The sequence below is a fragment of the Heptranchias perlo genome, chromosome 10 (genome assembly GCF_035084215.1).
Source record: "Heptranchias perlo isolate sHepPer1 chromosome 10, sHepPer1.hap1, whole genome shotgun sequence".
Classification (NCBI taxonomy): Eukaryota; Metazoa; Chordata; class Chondrichthyes; order Hexanchiformes; family Hexanchidae; genus Heptranchias; species Heptranchias perlo.
This window is the reverse complement of record NC_090334.1, coordinates 58076464-58091778: the sequence shown is the minus strand read 5'-3', so window position 1 is coordinate 58091778 and position 15315 is coordinate 58076464. Positions and strand designations below refer to the sequence as shown.

At 39.3% G+C, this 15315-nt stretch overlaps 2 protein-coding genes across 2 annotated transcripts in view; one reads left to right on the top strand and one right to left on the bottom strand.

Annotated features, from left to right (window-relative positions):
• fancm (FA complementation group M) overlaps positions 1–15315 on the top strand; it is a 119687-nt gene that overhangs the window by 17281 nt on the left and 87091 nt on the right. The window lies entirely within an intron of this gene.
• Positions 1327–13689, bottom strand: soul3 (heme-binding protein soul3). Its single transcript, XM_067991036.1, has 5 exons — positions 13224–13689; positions 8535–8626; positions 6832–6973; positions 6025–6208; positions 1327–2436 (listed from the first exon to the last, which is right to left on the bottom strand). The coding sequence occupies exons 1-5, from the start codon at positions 13423–13425 to the stop codon at positions 2265–2267; spliced, it is 792 nt and encodes a 263-aa protein (XP_067847137.1). The 5' UTR covers positions 13426–13689; the 3' UTR covers positions 1327–2264.

The window sequence follows — 15315 nt, the reverse complement described above, 5'->3', positions numbered from 1 at the left end:
CCTAAACCTTACCTGGGAATACTGAGGTCAAATGCCACACTGGTGAGATCAGCTAACTTGTCACAGACCTGTGGCTTTCCCAATCTGTGTTTATTGTACAATGGGCAGTGCATTTACTAGCTAAGCCATCTGGGAGTGACCATGAATCTATTTTTGAGCATTCTGAAGCAATTGAGGAAATAATCTTCACACACTGTTAAATAACTTTGCTTTCATCTCTGAATTTATAAACACTTAAGCATGCTTTGCAGTTTAACATCTTTACAGTTTAACCTCTTTTACAGCTATTCAGCTTATAGATTTTTAATAAATCTTTTAATGCACAAATGGCTTAAGCATAAAACAATATAAAGTTTAATTTTTAAATAAAGATGAACCATCTTGAGTTTCTAATAATTAGATCACTTTGTAGTTTGACTCAATAAAGCAGCAATAAATCAACACATAACGCAGCTACATGACTTTTGTTTCTGGTGGAAGGTCTTAAAAAGTGATCTTTAATGGGACAGTCTAGGTTTTATCTGTCCTTGTTGATACCTGTAAACACTTGCAGTTATATTTTAAAATGGGAAAAACTGATCACTTGTCCTGTTCAAAGCTTTTTTTTTACAAAAATCTAATAAAAACCTGTTCTTAAAATTTTACGGACTGAGATAAACCAAAGTGTCTTTTAAAAAAAAATCTTGAACACGGAGGTGCAGAGTAAAAAGCAAACTATTTTTGGTTTTACAATATACCACTAATAGGGATGCTTTGTCATTAGTTACTATTGCATTTGATTCATGAGTGGAGACTATGGGGTATAATAGGCAATTTGGGATATAGATTCTTGGCTATTCAGAGTTATTGAGGAGCTAGGAAAATTGGTCAAGGGCTAAATTCTTTGCTTATCCAGCTGCTACATAGTACTGCATTAATTAATCACATACAGCTTCTGCATAGTGTTCTGTAAATGGGATCCACTTCACAATATCTCGTGTGAAGAGAACCTATTTAGGCCATTTGATGCAGAAGTTGATTCTGTACTGCTGCAATGTCTTGCTTGACACTATTATTGCTATTGGGCCTACCCAAGAAATGTGAGGGTTAAGGGTTAAAGAAAATCTAATGATGGCAGAGGAGGTGCAGGATGGCAAATGTTACTCGCTTTATGTGCAAAAGAAACTAGACATCTATTGTGTTCTTTTAAATGTTTCTTAAGTTTTTTCCTTTCAAGGACAATCTATTACATATACATTTACTTTGCTGAAAACTTTGATTAAAGATAGGTAGCATCTGTTATACTGTGCTCCCCACCGCCCCCCCCCCCCCCCCCCCCCCCCCAGCTACAGTGAAATATATAGAACTGTCAATAGATAGAATTCTTCTGGACAAGATATAACTTTGAGATTTAAACGCCAAGAACTCTTTCTCCTGCAACACACTTTAGCCTCTTTTTCAAAATCAAAATTACATTTGCTTTTTAAATTGTTTTTCCTCCTGCTATTTCCCTGGCCCAAATAATAGTTTAAATATAATTTATTTATAATTTCTTCTACCCAATAGGAGCACTTTTTGTAATAAGAAAGCAGTCTAACACTCACTGGTGGATGACTTATCATCCTAGAAGTCAATCTTGACTCTGCTAAAACTCAAGAAGTTCAGTTTGCACTTGAGTTTAATTGATGCAAAACTTCTTATGCTGAGCTTGAGTGCTAAGACTGGTAGCCAGTGCTAGGACAGTGCTGATACACTCAACCTAATGAGTTGGCTGAAACAGATCAGCCTCGCATTCCTGAATGGATCGCTTGGGGAATTTTGAGTTGAGAGATCGCACCTGGTGCACGTGTAACTGGCTGCTTTTCCACCATAAAGAAAAACGTGTTAAATTGTTTGAGTGGGAGCGAGCATTGTTTACCTTTTGATTGCAGCTTTCTTTTTTACTACTTGCCAACACACGTTTTCCATATTTCTATCATTGTATTTTCAATTTTTTTTGGTTTAACAGGGTATACTACAGTTCTAATTATAAGCACCATCAAGTCCATAGCAACAACTTATTTTGGGTGTATGGTTAATTAGAGGTCTTTCACAAAATCTGTTGCCAAGAACAGTAATCTTTTTTTAACTATCAACCTGTGTTCATTTTATTATGTTAGTTCTTAAGTGCTGGGTTTTCGAGTTGTTACTAATGCAAGTTTACATTTAAGCACATTACTCTCTCATTTTCACAAAATGGATCCCTACACAAGGTCTGTATTCCATACCAGATATGAATGATTTGCTCAAAGCCTCTGAATAAACCAGATCTCATTGTGACGGACTGGAGCAGCAGGGTTGTTATAAGAAGCTACAATAAAGGTATCCTGTGGGATCTGCTCAGGAAAGTCCAGGTGCCCTGATAACTGGTTTATCTCTCGTAGAATCGATGACTCATTGGTGGTACCATCAAAAGGTCTGCACAAGCAAAAAATTATGAATGATTAGTCAATTTTTGTTTACTTTTCTGGTTAAAATTGCAATATTGACATCTCTAATAATGCAGTCTGATGTTTTAGACTTTCCCAAATGCACATGATTTCTTGTTTGAATGTTTATAGTAATGTATGTTGGGTGGGGTTATCTGTCGTCTTATTGAAGTCAACTAGATTGCTCAGTTCTTTGTGTCTCTTAAAATGCAGGTGAAATGTCAATATTATGAAATCGGTCTAATACACGCAATGCCTTTTAAGATTACAGTTCCACATCTTTGTTTTGTTGCATTTTTTTTCTGCTTTCCAAACAGGTGATCTGCTGGAAATGTATCTTTTAAAACAGCATAATAAATATATATCTATTTAATATATTAAAAATGCTGAATGGGTCACAATATTCCATCTCAAAAGACATTGAAAACTCATATCATGCTTTGACATTGGAAAAACCCATCTTAATTGCCAACCTGTACTTTTGGCACCAGTTATGACTGCAAGCGGTGCTGTAAATGGGCGATTTCCATTTTAAATCTGTCGTGCTGTTGGGTGGAAAACCCCACCACCCGCCAACTATACTTGAGACCCTATTCTCTCTTTTTTTTCCCCACCCCCCAACAACTGATGGCATAATTATTGCCTTGATCAAAGAAACGTAATCTCCTCCTCACCCCTTCCCTTGCTGAGACCCAAATCAGGACCTGAATCAAAGAGTATATCACCCCCACTGAAACCAAAATCAGGGCCCAGTTATTGGGGTGGGGGAACCCAAAGTTCTTGAGTTCAAATCTCATTGTGCCAAATTGTAGAACTGAATTCAATAAATCTGGTAACTTGTGGGTTGGTGCCAGAAAAATTGAATATCAGAACTGCTGGATTGTTGTAAAAACCCAATGGTTCACTAACCCACTTTTAAGTTAATGACAATGTAAGGAAAGACTAAATTCAAAAGCTACCGAAGTAATTATCTATTTAAAGAAAATAACTTGAACGCTATTGTGAAGGTTAAGTTGCCTAACAGAAAAATCTTAAGCTTCACTGTAAATGAAAAGTGTAAACAATTTTACAACACCAAGTTATAGTCCAGCAATTTTATTTTAAATTCACAAGCTTTCGGAGGCTTCCTCCTTCCTCAGGTGAACGTTTGTTGGAAATGAAATCCTCGAAATGAAATCGCATTTATAATTCACAGAACAATGCTTGGTGATTACAGACAGTTTTTTCAACTGCCCGTTGCCAAGGCAATCAGTGTGCAGACAGACAGGTGTTACCTGCAAGGTCTCCGAATATACAAATCACCAAAAAAAAACAACAAACAAAAAAAAAACAGAGACAGAGAGGTAGAAACATAGAAAAGACAGCAACTGACCTGTTATATTAAAAACAGATAACATTTGTTCGCTGGTGGGGTAACGTGTAGCGTGACATGAACCCAAGATCCCGGTTGAGGCCGTCCTCATGGGTGCGGAACTTGGCTATCAATTTCTGCTCAACGATTTTGCGTTGTCGTGTGTCTCAAAGGCCGCCTTGGAGTACGCTTACCCGAAGGTCGGTGGTTGAATGTCCTTGACTGCTGAAGTGTTCCCCGACTGGGAGGGAACCCTCCTGTCTGGCGATTGTTGCGCGGTGTCCGTTCATCCGTTGTCGCAGCGTCTGCATGGTCTCGCCAATGTACCATGCTCTGGGGCATCCTTTCCTGCAACGTATGAGGTAGACAACGTTGGCCGAGTCACAGGAGTATGAACCATGCACCTGGTGGGTGGTGTCCTCTCGTGTGATGGTGGTATCTGTGTCGATGATCTGGCATGTCTTGCAGAGGTTACCGTGGCAGGGTTGTGTGGTGTCATGGACGCTGTTCTCTTGAAAGCTAGGTAATTTGCTGCGAACGATGGTCTGTTTGAGGTTGGGTGGCTGTTTAAAGGCGAGTAGTGGAGGTGTGGGGATGGCCATAGCGAGGTGTTCGTCGTCATTGATGACATGTTGAAGGCTGCGGAGAACGTGGCGTAGTTTCTCCGCTCCGGGGAAGTACTGGACGACAAAGGGTACTCTGTTGGTTGCGTCCCGTGTTCGTCTCCTGAGGAGGTCGATGCGATTTTTTGCTGTGGCCCTTCGTCATCCAGTACTTCCCCGGAGCGGAGAAACTACGCCATGTTCTTCGCAGCCTTCAACATGTCATTGATGACGACGAACACCTCGCTAAGGCCATCCCCACATCTCCACTACTCGCCTTTAAACAGCCACCCAACCTCAAACAGACCATCGTTCGCAGCAAATTACCTAGCTTTCAAGAGAACAGCGTCCACGACACCACACAACCCTGCCACGGTAACCTCTGCAAGACATGCCAGATCATCGACACAGATACCACCATCACACGAGAGGACACCACCCACCAGGTGCATGGTTCATACTCCTGTGACTCGGCCAACGTTGTCTACCTCATACGTTGCAGGAAAGGATGCCCCAGAGCATGGTACATTGGCGAGACCATGCAGACGCTGCGACAACGGATGAAGGGACACCACGCAACAATCGCCAGACAGGAGGGTTCCCTCCCAGTCGGGGAACACTTCAGCAGTCAAGGACATTCAGCCACTGCGGCCTTCGAGACACACGACTACGCAAAATCGTTGAGCAGAAATTGATTGCCAAGTTCCGCACCCATGAGGACGGCCTCAACCGGGATCTTGGGTTCATGTCACGCTACACGTTACCCCACCAGCGAACAAATGTTATCTGTTTTTAATATAACGGGTCAGTTGCTGTCTTTTCTATGTTTCTACCTCTCTGTCTCTTTTTTTTTTTTTTGGTGATTTGTATATTCGGAGACCTTGCAGGTAACACCTGTCTGTCTGCACAATGATTGCCTTGGCAACGGGCAGTTGAAAAAACTGTCTGTAATCACCAAGCTTTGTTCTGTGAATTATAAATGCGATTTCATTTCGAGGATTTCATTTCCAACAAACGTTCACCTGAGGAAGGAGGAAGCCTCCGAAAGCTTGTGAATTTAAAATAAAATTGCTGGACTATAACTTGGTGTTGTAAAATTGTTTACAATTGTCAACCCCAGTCCATCACCGGCATCTCCACATCGTAAATGAAAAGCATATCTAAATGAGTAGGCTGTTTGCCAGCAAAACATGTAACTGGGCTATATGATTTTTCCATTTAATAATGTCTGTGGTGTTAACAGAATAAGATTGTTGGTTTAAAACAAGACAGTTTCTTAAGATGGTAACATTGCAGCTAACTGAACAGTTGATCAGTTAGCTGTGGTGTTCTACCTGTGTGCATTTTGTTCTGTTTGGAAAACTTGCCTACTGGCTTGTATTTCTGTTTAGATCTTGTTTTATTTACCTTGTGTTTCAGGAGCATTTTTCAAAATTTCAACATTACCCCAGGAAAAAATACTTTTGGTCACATTCTCTTGCTTGTAATTCTCAAAACTCTGCAGTATACCAAATTTTTCAGAGGTCTGACCATTTAAATGCTTGCTAAGATATTTGTATAACATAGACTAACCATTTATAATGTATCTAGGGCTTCAAATATAATCTTGCATTAATCTACTTGCCTAGTGTAAATGACATGAGCAGGCCACTCCTCGATTGCAATTTCAGCATCAAAAGGCTGTGGGACCTGATCTTGAAATTGTGCTGGCAGGTTGTAAGCTATGGTTACTTCAGGCTGGAGTTCTGATCTGGTCTGGTTGGTGTGCACAATGGTGACAATAGGCAGTGATAATCCCAAGAAGAGACCTGTAGAATCAAGGTAGAGCAATAGATTATTGGGCCATGCACAGTGATTATCTTTGGCAGAAGAATATAAGCAGTACCCTTTTGCTTTCCATCTCTCAAAAAAAAAGTAGTGTAAAAAGTGATTATTTTTAGATTTTCTTTATTTAGAAAATCTGAGAAAGTTATCGTGGCTGTTTAGCAGCCACTTAAAAGGACTGCAGAAAGCTATTGCTAACATCTTAATATGAGATCTCATTACAAATTCCATCTGAGAAATGTGAAAGATTCATCTGCATTTAATCTTCTCCTTGACTACACAAGGAACTGATATTACAGACATAGAATACTGTAGGTGTTTCATAGGTTTGTCTACAATGACCCAGCTAAAGAAAATGCATTTAAGATAGTTGTACTTTTGCGTAGTTTTAAGTTTATTAATCTAGGAAATCTGCAACATATGCCTGACCAGTAACGTTAAATAGATTAAAACCGGTGGAGAACAGTTAGTTAAATATAAACCACTGCAAAAACCATTGAGCAAATGTTTTTTTTTTGAAGATTGTTACTTTACTATCCTTTATTACTATTCTGCTTGCTGTAGTACGTTTATCTGCTAGGTGTAAATTGTCATTTTTGAGAATCACCTGATGAGTTTTGTTGGCAAATGTATTTCATCAGTTTCATAAATCCCATGGATGTGCTCTGTTCATAGCGAGCTTCATGCTCGGTTACACAAGCCCATTTGGCCTTTTTGTATTGACGCTTTTCATACAGTAGTTCATCACCCTGTCAAACAAACAATGGAAAGTAAATGTAAATACTTTTACTACCATCCTCAGTAATTTTTGTTTTGGCATTATATTAAGGGAAGAGAAAATGCTTGACATTTTAAAAGTTTTCAGTATCAACTGTTGCACATGTAATTTAATAACAAAATAACCAATTTAGTATGATGAAACTAATGCTGTATGTTAGTCTCTCGTCCACCCAACTACAGAGCCTCTCTGGGTCCCATTGAATAATTTTAACTTCTACTACTATGTATTTTGCATCCCATGTAGTTTTGGTTCATCAGCAAACTTAGAAATGTTACTTTCTATGTCTAAGTTGTGCTGGTGGGTACAGTTGGTTAATTCAAAGTCTTTTTTTGGATGAAATAGATTTGAATGATTTGAAGAATTTAAATAAAATGGTAATTTATATAAAATGGGGTTTTAAAGAAAAAGATAATTCCAATTAAGACAAGTAGATTGTAGTATCTGTAGGATAGATGGGTATGTTTGTACAAGGAGAGTTTCAGAATTTTAACTTGTACAATTGGCCATGTTTTTTTTATTTTCAAAGATTACTAATGTTAATACAAGTTAATTCCCTCCTCTAGGTCATTTATGTAGATTGAGAACTATATGATTGACCACTGGGTGATGTCACTTCTCCCTATCTCAAATGATGTTTTTCTTGCTGCCTATTCCATTGACTCTACTATTGTTCTTCCACTGCCTTTCATGAGTTTTATCAAATGTGCTTTTGAAAGTGCATATGTGTGTTGGTGATAGATAGGTGTAGTCTTATGCTGCTTTGCTTTATAATCACTTAGAGTCTTGACACCCAATTTACACACCACACATTTAGAGTTTGTGTGAAATTGAAACTGCTTTGCACTGATGCTAATGTTGCAGTGTGATTGTAGCATTAGTCTGAAGTTAATGGGCTAAAATCTGGGTTGACACTGTGTAGTATCGAGGGGGTGCTGGTGGTGTTGTCCTTTGAATGAGCTGTTAAACCGCTGGGGGGGGGGCAGTGCTTCAGATGGATGTTAAAGCTTAACTGGTCTTATCTTAATTGTGTGTAAAATGACTGCTGCATTTGCCTACACAGTGGTTACTGCTCTTTAATTCAATGTTTGTAATCTGCTTTGAGATGTTTAAGATGTGGTAAGGTGCAATATAAATCAGTTTTTTCTTTATGGTGCCGGACAACTTGGTTTCTTTCATATTTAATGCTTAGCAATGAGTTTATACCTTTTTCTGTTTTTCCTGGGGCTGTGTGGCCCTCTCTTTTGATGATTAGTCTTTTAGGTGGCTCTGGTGCCTAGTCTACCTCTCTAAATTTTTAAGACTAACAGAGCCACAGAAATCAGACTGCTTCCTCTATAGGTTATTACCTGTCTCTTTTCTAGTGCTGAATTGGGGTTTGAACTGTAAACTAGCACGGTGGTAATGCCACATGCCATGATGGAGGTGTCCTCTGTGAATACAGGACTTGGTTAGAATATATTCTAGCCTCAAGCAAAATTCTCACCACTTAGGCAGCCCCTTTACAAAGGCCTTGAATTATTACTTGGTACCTTTTTTTCATGACCTATTGTTATAAATGGGACCATCTCCCTATCTTGAGGTTGGTTGTTTCTTGTCAACTGTTGGATTGGTTCTGCCATGTCTGAGAAACAAAAGCAAGCAATAATTTAAATTTATATACTTTGGCTGTAAATGTTATGAATATGCAAGGACAAAAGCATTTTTAAGTGAAAGAACTTACCTGATAGAGTCCAGAAAGTTTACTGTTTTTTGTAACATCATAATTTAATATCTTATCAAATTACTGTCTTAAGTGACCTATGCAGTTTTTGTTTCTGTCTTTTGCCAGGGCTGGGATTTTTTTTAACCATCAGTCTCCTGTTAGATTAGTTCACACATCTTGGAGTCATACAAACTAACAGACTTGAATTAATTTTTATTCAAAAGCTGGTCTCCATAAAAGTTAATCCACAGTACACTACAACATTAGAAGATAATTATAGATGAGGAAGTCTATTTGCCTATCTTAATTCAACCGTACAGAAAGAATCTAAAGCCTTGAGATAGATAGATATATATTACACATACACATATTCAAAACTGGACTCTATCGAACCAGGAGAGGGAATTGAATTTGAGGAGGCAGCTTGGCAACTACAAAATGAGCTGGCTATAATATGTAAGTGGTGGGGCAATGGCAAATTACATTTTTAATATAGGCAAGTGTAAAGTACTGCACAAAGGATGAAAAAATCCGAGAATGTTGTTCCATTGGCTAAAGATGAAGTTGAAAGATCTAGGGATCTTAGACTAGTGATGAATATGTCCAACCATTATTACATGGAATTTTACAGCGCAGAAACGGGCCACCTATGCCGGTGTTTATGCTCCACAAGAGTCTCCTCCCACCTTACTTCATCTCACCAGATCAACATATCCTTCTATTCCTTTCTCCTTCATGTACTTATCTAGCTTCCCCTTAAATGCATCTGTGCTAATCGCCTCAACTACCCATGTGGTAGCGAGTTCCACCTTCTCACCACTCTGAGTAAAGAAATTTCTCCCAAATTCCTTATTGGATTTATTAGTGACTATCTTATAATTATGGCTCCTAGTTTTGGACTCCCCCCACAATTGGAAATATCTTCTCTACGTCTACACTATCGAACCTCTTCATAATTTTAAAGACCTATTATGGAGTAGCGATCAATAGCTGGAAGTCAACTTTTTAAAACTGGTCTGTATAATAATGCCGTTACAATTAAATAAGCAAATAAAATGCTTAAACAATGGAGTTCAAGTCAGAAGAAGTCATGAACATACGATATAATCTGACCAGAGCACTATATCTAGTTTTAGTTAATGAGACTTAAGGGAAATAAGTCCTGGTTTTAGTTCAGAGAAGAGCCACTGGATTGATTCCTAGTGTCCATGCACTGAGGTGTGAGGAAAGATCAGAGAAACTTGGTGTTTTCAACTTTTAAGGAGGAGACTGAGAGGTAACATAGGGTATGTAACATGGTAATTTGTATAAAAAAGATAGATCCAGAAAATCACTTTGAAATAAACTTAGTAGGAAAAGGATAATGGATTCAACTGGCAAAATACAAATTTAGGACTGATATCAGGAATTTCTTCATGCACTGTGTAATCGACATGTGGAATGGACTTCTGGGTACAGTAATGGAGGTAAAAACTCTGGAATCATTTAGGAAACAGCTAGATGCTGTGATGGGGTTGGGTGCCTTTGGGGTCTTTCTGGATGAATGAATGCACTAGGATGGATGTCACAATTATTGGGATTTTGCACTAGATATTCTCTGTTTCAGTGTCACTGGCCATTCCTGTAAGTGGACCACCTATCCCCAATGATGTAGAGTGCACCTTTTACGACCCGATATCTAATTAAATGATAGCATGACCTGGGGATCATAATGAGAACCCTTGTTTGTATACTGACTATTGAAATATTGCATGTGCCACCATGTTTACAAAAAATAAAATGTATGTGCAGTATTGCAATGCTCTGTGTGGGAAATAAACTGAGGGAATTGGAAGCCATTTTGTCATGGGAAGATATAGATTTAATAGCAGCAACATAAACTTGGCTGCAAACTGGGCAACAGTGGAAAATAAACATTGCATTATAACATTTTTAGGGGGCACAGAATAGGTAGGAAAGGCGAAGGAGTGACAATATTGGTGACGGAAGCAACACATGCTGTACAGAAGACTGTTAAGAACATAAGCAATAGGAGCAGGAGTAGGCCATACAGCCCCTTGAGCCTTCTCCGTCATTCAATAAGATCATGGCTGATCTTTTGATGTACACAAAAGAGGTTCAGTCAGTATGGAGTTGTACTACAGACCCCCTAATTATGGGAGGGTAATGAAAGAAGAAATTTGTAGACTGAGTCAGAGTAATAAAAAATTATTGTTCAAGGTAATTACCCACTCGCTCATTGATTAATTGGGATAGGGAGGGAGTAAACAGAAAAGGGAAGAATTCCTAAAATGTGTTCAGAACTCCTTTCTCAAGAAGTATGCACATATGCTTTTAAGAGGAGAGGTGCTGCTATCTCTAGAAATAGATTAGGTGGATGTTAAATGTAGGTGAACACCTCTGGGAGTAATGACTATAATATGATATGGTTTAAGATCCAAGAAAGAGAAAATAGAAAGACAAAGGCACCAAATTGGAATAGGAAAGATTTTAGAAAGATGAAGAGTGAGGTGGAAAGAGAAATTGGCACACAGGACTGTAGATCAACAATGGGATATTTTTTAAAAGGAGATTTCAAAGTTTCAAAATAAAGATATACCACTTAAAAAGGAGACTACTTCAAGTATCAGGATGCTGTGGATAAATAGAGGTTAGCAACAAACTTAAATTGAAGAAGAGGGCAAATGGGGGCTTTACGTATGATTAAAAATGAGAGAATATAAGGAAACTGGTTGAGAGGGATAAGAAGAGTAAAGAGGAAGCATGAGAAGAATCTCCTATTAAAAAGAACAGTAAATTATTCTACAAATATATCAGTTAAAAAGCGAATTGTTCGATGTGAAATGAGACCTCCGAGGAGGGGTGAATGAGTTAATGAAAGATAAGCTGAAATTGGCAGGGATATTTACCACGCACTTCAGATAATTATCCACATCTCCCCTCTAGTTCTTTTGCCAATTATCTTAAATCTGTGTCCTCTGGTTACCAACCCTTTCCTCCCCCACCTCGGTCAGTGGAAACAGTTTCTCATTTTCTCTATCAAAACTCCTCATAATTTTGAATATCTCTATTAAATCTCACTTTAACCTGCTTTGCTCTAAGGAGAACAATCCCAGCTTCTCTAGTGTGTCTGGCAGACTCCAGTTGATCCTTTCCAAAATTGTTAGCCTTGTACTATTAGCAGTTGTTGATGATCGGGTTTTTTACTAAATGTTTTTTTAAAAGCCTAATCATAAGTTCCCTTTTCAAAATGGCAGCTATCAAAAGCATAGTCGTGAATAACTCATTTCGTTGGATTAGTTAACTATAAGTTTATTTTGAAACTGGGCTGACGAGCATTTCTTAATGTGCTGAAACTTATGCCTACACTGTTGTTGTACAATCTACAGTTTGAAAAGGACAATAACCCATATTTATGCAGCTCCAGACCTGGTTATTTTGGTGTCATTCATTACAATTTGATTTTCTGTTTAAATGGGGAGAATTTACTTTTAAGATGGTCCTCCTGGTAGAGTTATAAAAAAGAAAAGGGGAAAAAAAGTCTCAAAGGTAATAATTGGGTCACTTCAGCTGCCCCTCTATTCTCTCTGGAAGTAACTTATCTTTTGTGAAAATTGTCTAAGTGCGAATGAAGCTCTGTACCCAGTGCAGAGGCACTTTCAAAAGCCGCTTTGAGATTTTTGCTTTAACTGTGATTTAATGGCTTGTTTGTATAATATTGAGTGTTTTCATCAATTGCAAGAAGTGACAACCAAAAAATGTGGGTTCTGCCAGCCTTTCAAGGCAATTCATTCCAGTTTTCCCTGTACCAATAGTGCAACAGCTTTAATTTTAATTAGCAATATGGTGATTGTCAATATGTTGAAGTTTTACATAGTTTGGGTGGGGGGAGGGATATTTTACTGATGACTACAAATAAAACTACTGCACTATTAGCATTGGTTCTGCTCAGTAAGTTGGATTTTCTTTTGTCAAATTCCGTTTATTGTCACATCTGGTTCTGATGTGTTTCTCCCAAATCGTTTCATTTTTAGTAAGTGGCAAACAAAAGCTGACTGCTTCCATTCAGTTCCTGGTGATAAAGAAGGTACAAGATTCACAGGACTATCATGGGCTAAAATGGAAAATATTCCAACAAAAAGTTAGAATAGGTCTCCGACTCAGTGTAAAATGGAAGGAGGAAATCAAAACTGAAATTTGATTTTGCACAGAATTGATACAGTAACTTCATGATTTTATACACTAGACGAGTTTTTAAAAATGGCTATTTTCTTGAATTGGGGGTAGCCTCCAATGGAAATAGGAAACGTTTACGTATTGTTCCATATAGTTAACTTGTCAATTGATTGGTTACATGGTGGTGGTGGGGAAAAGAGAGAGCGGAAATACAGCGTTAAGTGGCCATAAGCATTTGAATAACTCCTTAATTCCCCATTCCGGTTCTCACACAAATATCGGAATAATAGTTGGTACGTTCGGAAAGCTCTGTTGTAATCTAATGCATAATATATCCTACCTACTGGCACTTGCACCTGGTGCCTACGGCCGATGTTTTGCCAGTACGCGAGGAGGCCGCTCTCATCTTGCCCGTTCTCTTCCTCGTTGGCATTGCCGCTGGTGGTCAAACCCGAGCTCTGATCCTCGATCACCGAGTCTAGATCCTCCAAGCTGATCAGAAATCGACCCGCCTCTGCACCGCTGGATACTTGACGCTCCATCTGTGCAGCCCTACACTTTTTGACAGACAAATGTCAGCAGGCAAAATAGTACTGAACGGCGTCTGGATACTAAGCAGCTGAATTTTTTTTTAAAAGTCGAAATTTCTTGACTCGACTACACTTTCCAGACGTTTAAATTAATTTTGGGTGTGATTTATAGTCTCCTAAATGGTGTATAAACTCGCGTGGTGTATTTTCAAAGTAGGATGTTTGTTGTAGACTTGCCTCGGAGTGGAACACTCTCTACATTGCCCGCAATTTATATTTGTCACGAGTCGGATTTGACAGAGGCGAGTCGCTTCAGAGAAAGGGAGGGACTAAAACAGGACAAACCCGAATATTACAAAGGGGGACTAAAACCAGATCTCAGTTTGATAGTGGAGTGGTTAAAGGTGAGGTTTGATTACAGCGCCATATACAATAATAATTTGCATATGTGTATATAAATTATATATATTATATATAAATAAAACGCCTTTAATGTAGGAAAACATGGCAAGGCGCTTCACAGAAGTGTAACCAGACAAAAATTTACAAGATAAAGGAGATATTGGGAGGGGTGACTAAAAGCTTGGTCAAAGAGATAGATTTTAATAGGTTCTTAAAACTGGAGAGAGTAGGCTCTTAAAAGAGGATAGAGAGGTGATGAGGTGGAGCTGTTTTGGGAGGGAATTCGAGAGCTTGGGGCCCTGACAGTTGAAGGCATAACTGCTAATGATAGGGCAAAGGGAGTGTAAGATGCCAGAGTAGGAGGAACGCAGTTCTCCAAGGGTTCCAGGGCTAGAGGAGGTTACGGAGATAAGGAGTGGTGATAACATGAAGAGATTTGAACACGGGTGAAAATTTTAAAATAGAGATGTTGGTGGATTAGGCGCCATTGTAGGTCAGCAAGCACAGGGGTGATGGGTGAGTGGGACTTGGTATAGGTTAAGAGATGGTCAGCAAAGTTTTAGATGAACTCAATTTTACGGAGCGCTGAGGAGGGGAGGCCACAAGATGAACATTTGAACAGTTGAGTATGGAGGTGACAAAAGCACAGATGAGGGTTTTGGCAGTGGATGGGCTGAGCCAGGTGGGGAGATGGGTAATATTACAGAGGTGGAAGTAGGCAGTCTTTGTGACGGGGGTCAGAAGCTCAGCTCAGGATGAAATAGGACGCTGAGATTGTGAACAGTTTGATTTAGCCTGAGACACTGGGCAGGGAGGGGGATAGAATTGGTGGCGAGGGAATGGAGTTTGTGGTGGGGGGCCAAAGACAATGGCCTCGGTCGAATTATGTTGGTGGGCAAAGGGAAGGGGGGATTCGGCAGAGGCAATTGAATGGAATGTCTCAATGTTAGTGACAAAGTCCTCCTTCCACTCGTTGGAGGTGAAGGTGGAGCGGGCATGGGAGAGGGGTTTAAGAAAAAGGTTGGTAGTGGAGTAAAGAAGCTGGGATGATCCTGGAGTAGTGAGCAGTTTTGGCAGAGGAGAACAGGGCCCGATCCCAAGAATTAATATTTTTTTTTAAATGTGCCGGTGGGGTAGGGGGAAGATGCTGAGATGGGACCTGGCAATGAGTCACACCATTGCTATAGTAATTTGGGAGGGGAATGTGCTTTGTGTAGTTGGCTGTAGTGATTCCTATGAAGGAGAAGGCAGCACTGCCCATCAGCATGGTTTTAGTCAGGCCCAGGTTGTAGATTAGGTGGGTCTTGTTCACAAAGGAGTGGACATTCTGAAGGGGTGATATGGTATAAGCTGGTTGTTAGACATCTGCTCAGTGGGGGTTGGTGGGGAGTTGGGAGCCTTGAAACGCATGTAGAATTTTTAATTTACAAAAAAACAATAGTTGTGATTTTGATCCATGTTCAAGCAACAATTTTTGTTTTTTTGGATTGGAAGATTATT

Excerpts from the sequence above, each read along its gene's own strand:
- soul3 (XM_067991036.1), bottom strand. The coding sequence starts at position 13,425 with ATGGAGCGTCAAGTATCCAGCGGTGCAGAGGCGGGTCGATTTCTGATC. Across the intron at positions 6,209-6,831 it reads TTGCCAACAAAACTCATCAG|GTCTCTTCTTGGGATTATCA; the intron begins GTGATTCTCAAA and ends TTGATTCTACAG. Across the intron at positions 2,437-6,024 it reads GCTCATGTCATTTACACTAG|ACCTTTTGATGGTACCACCA; the intron begins GCAAGTAGATTA and ends TTGCTTGTGCAG.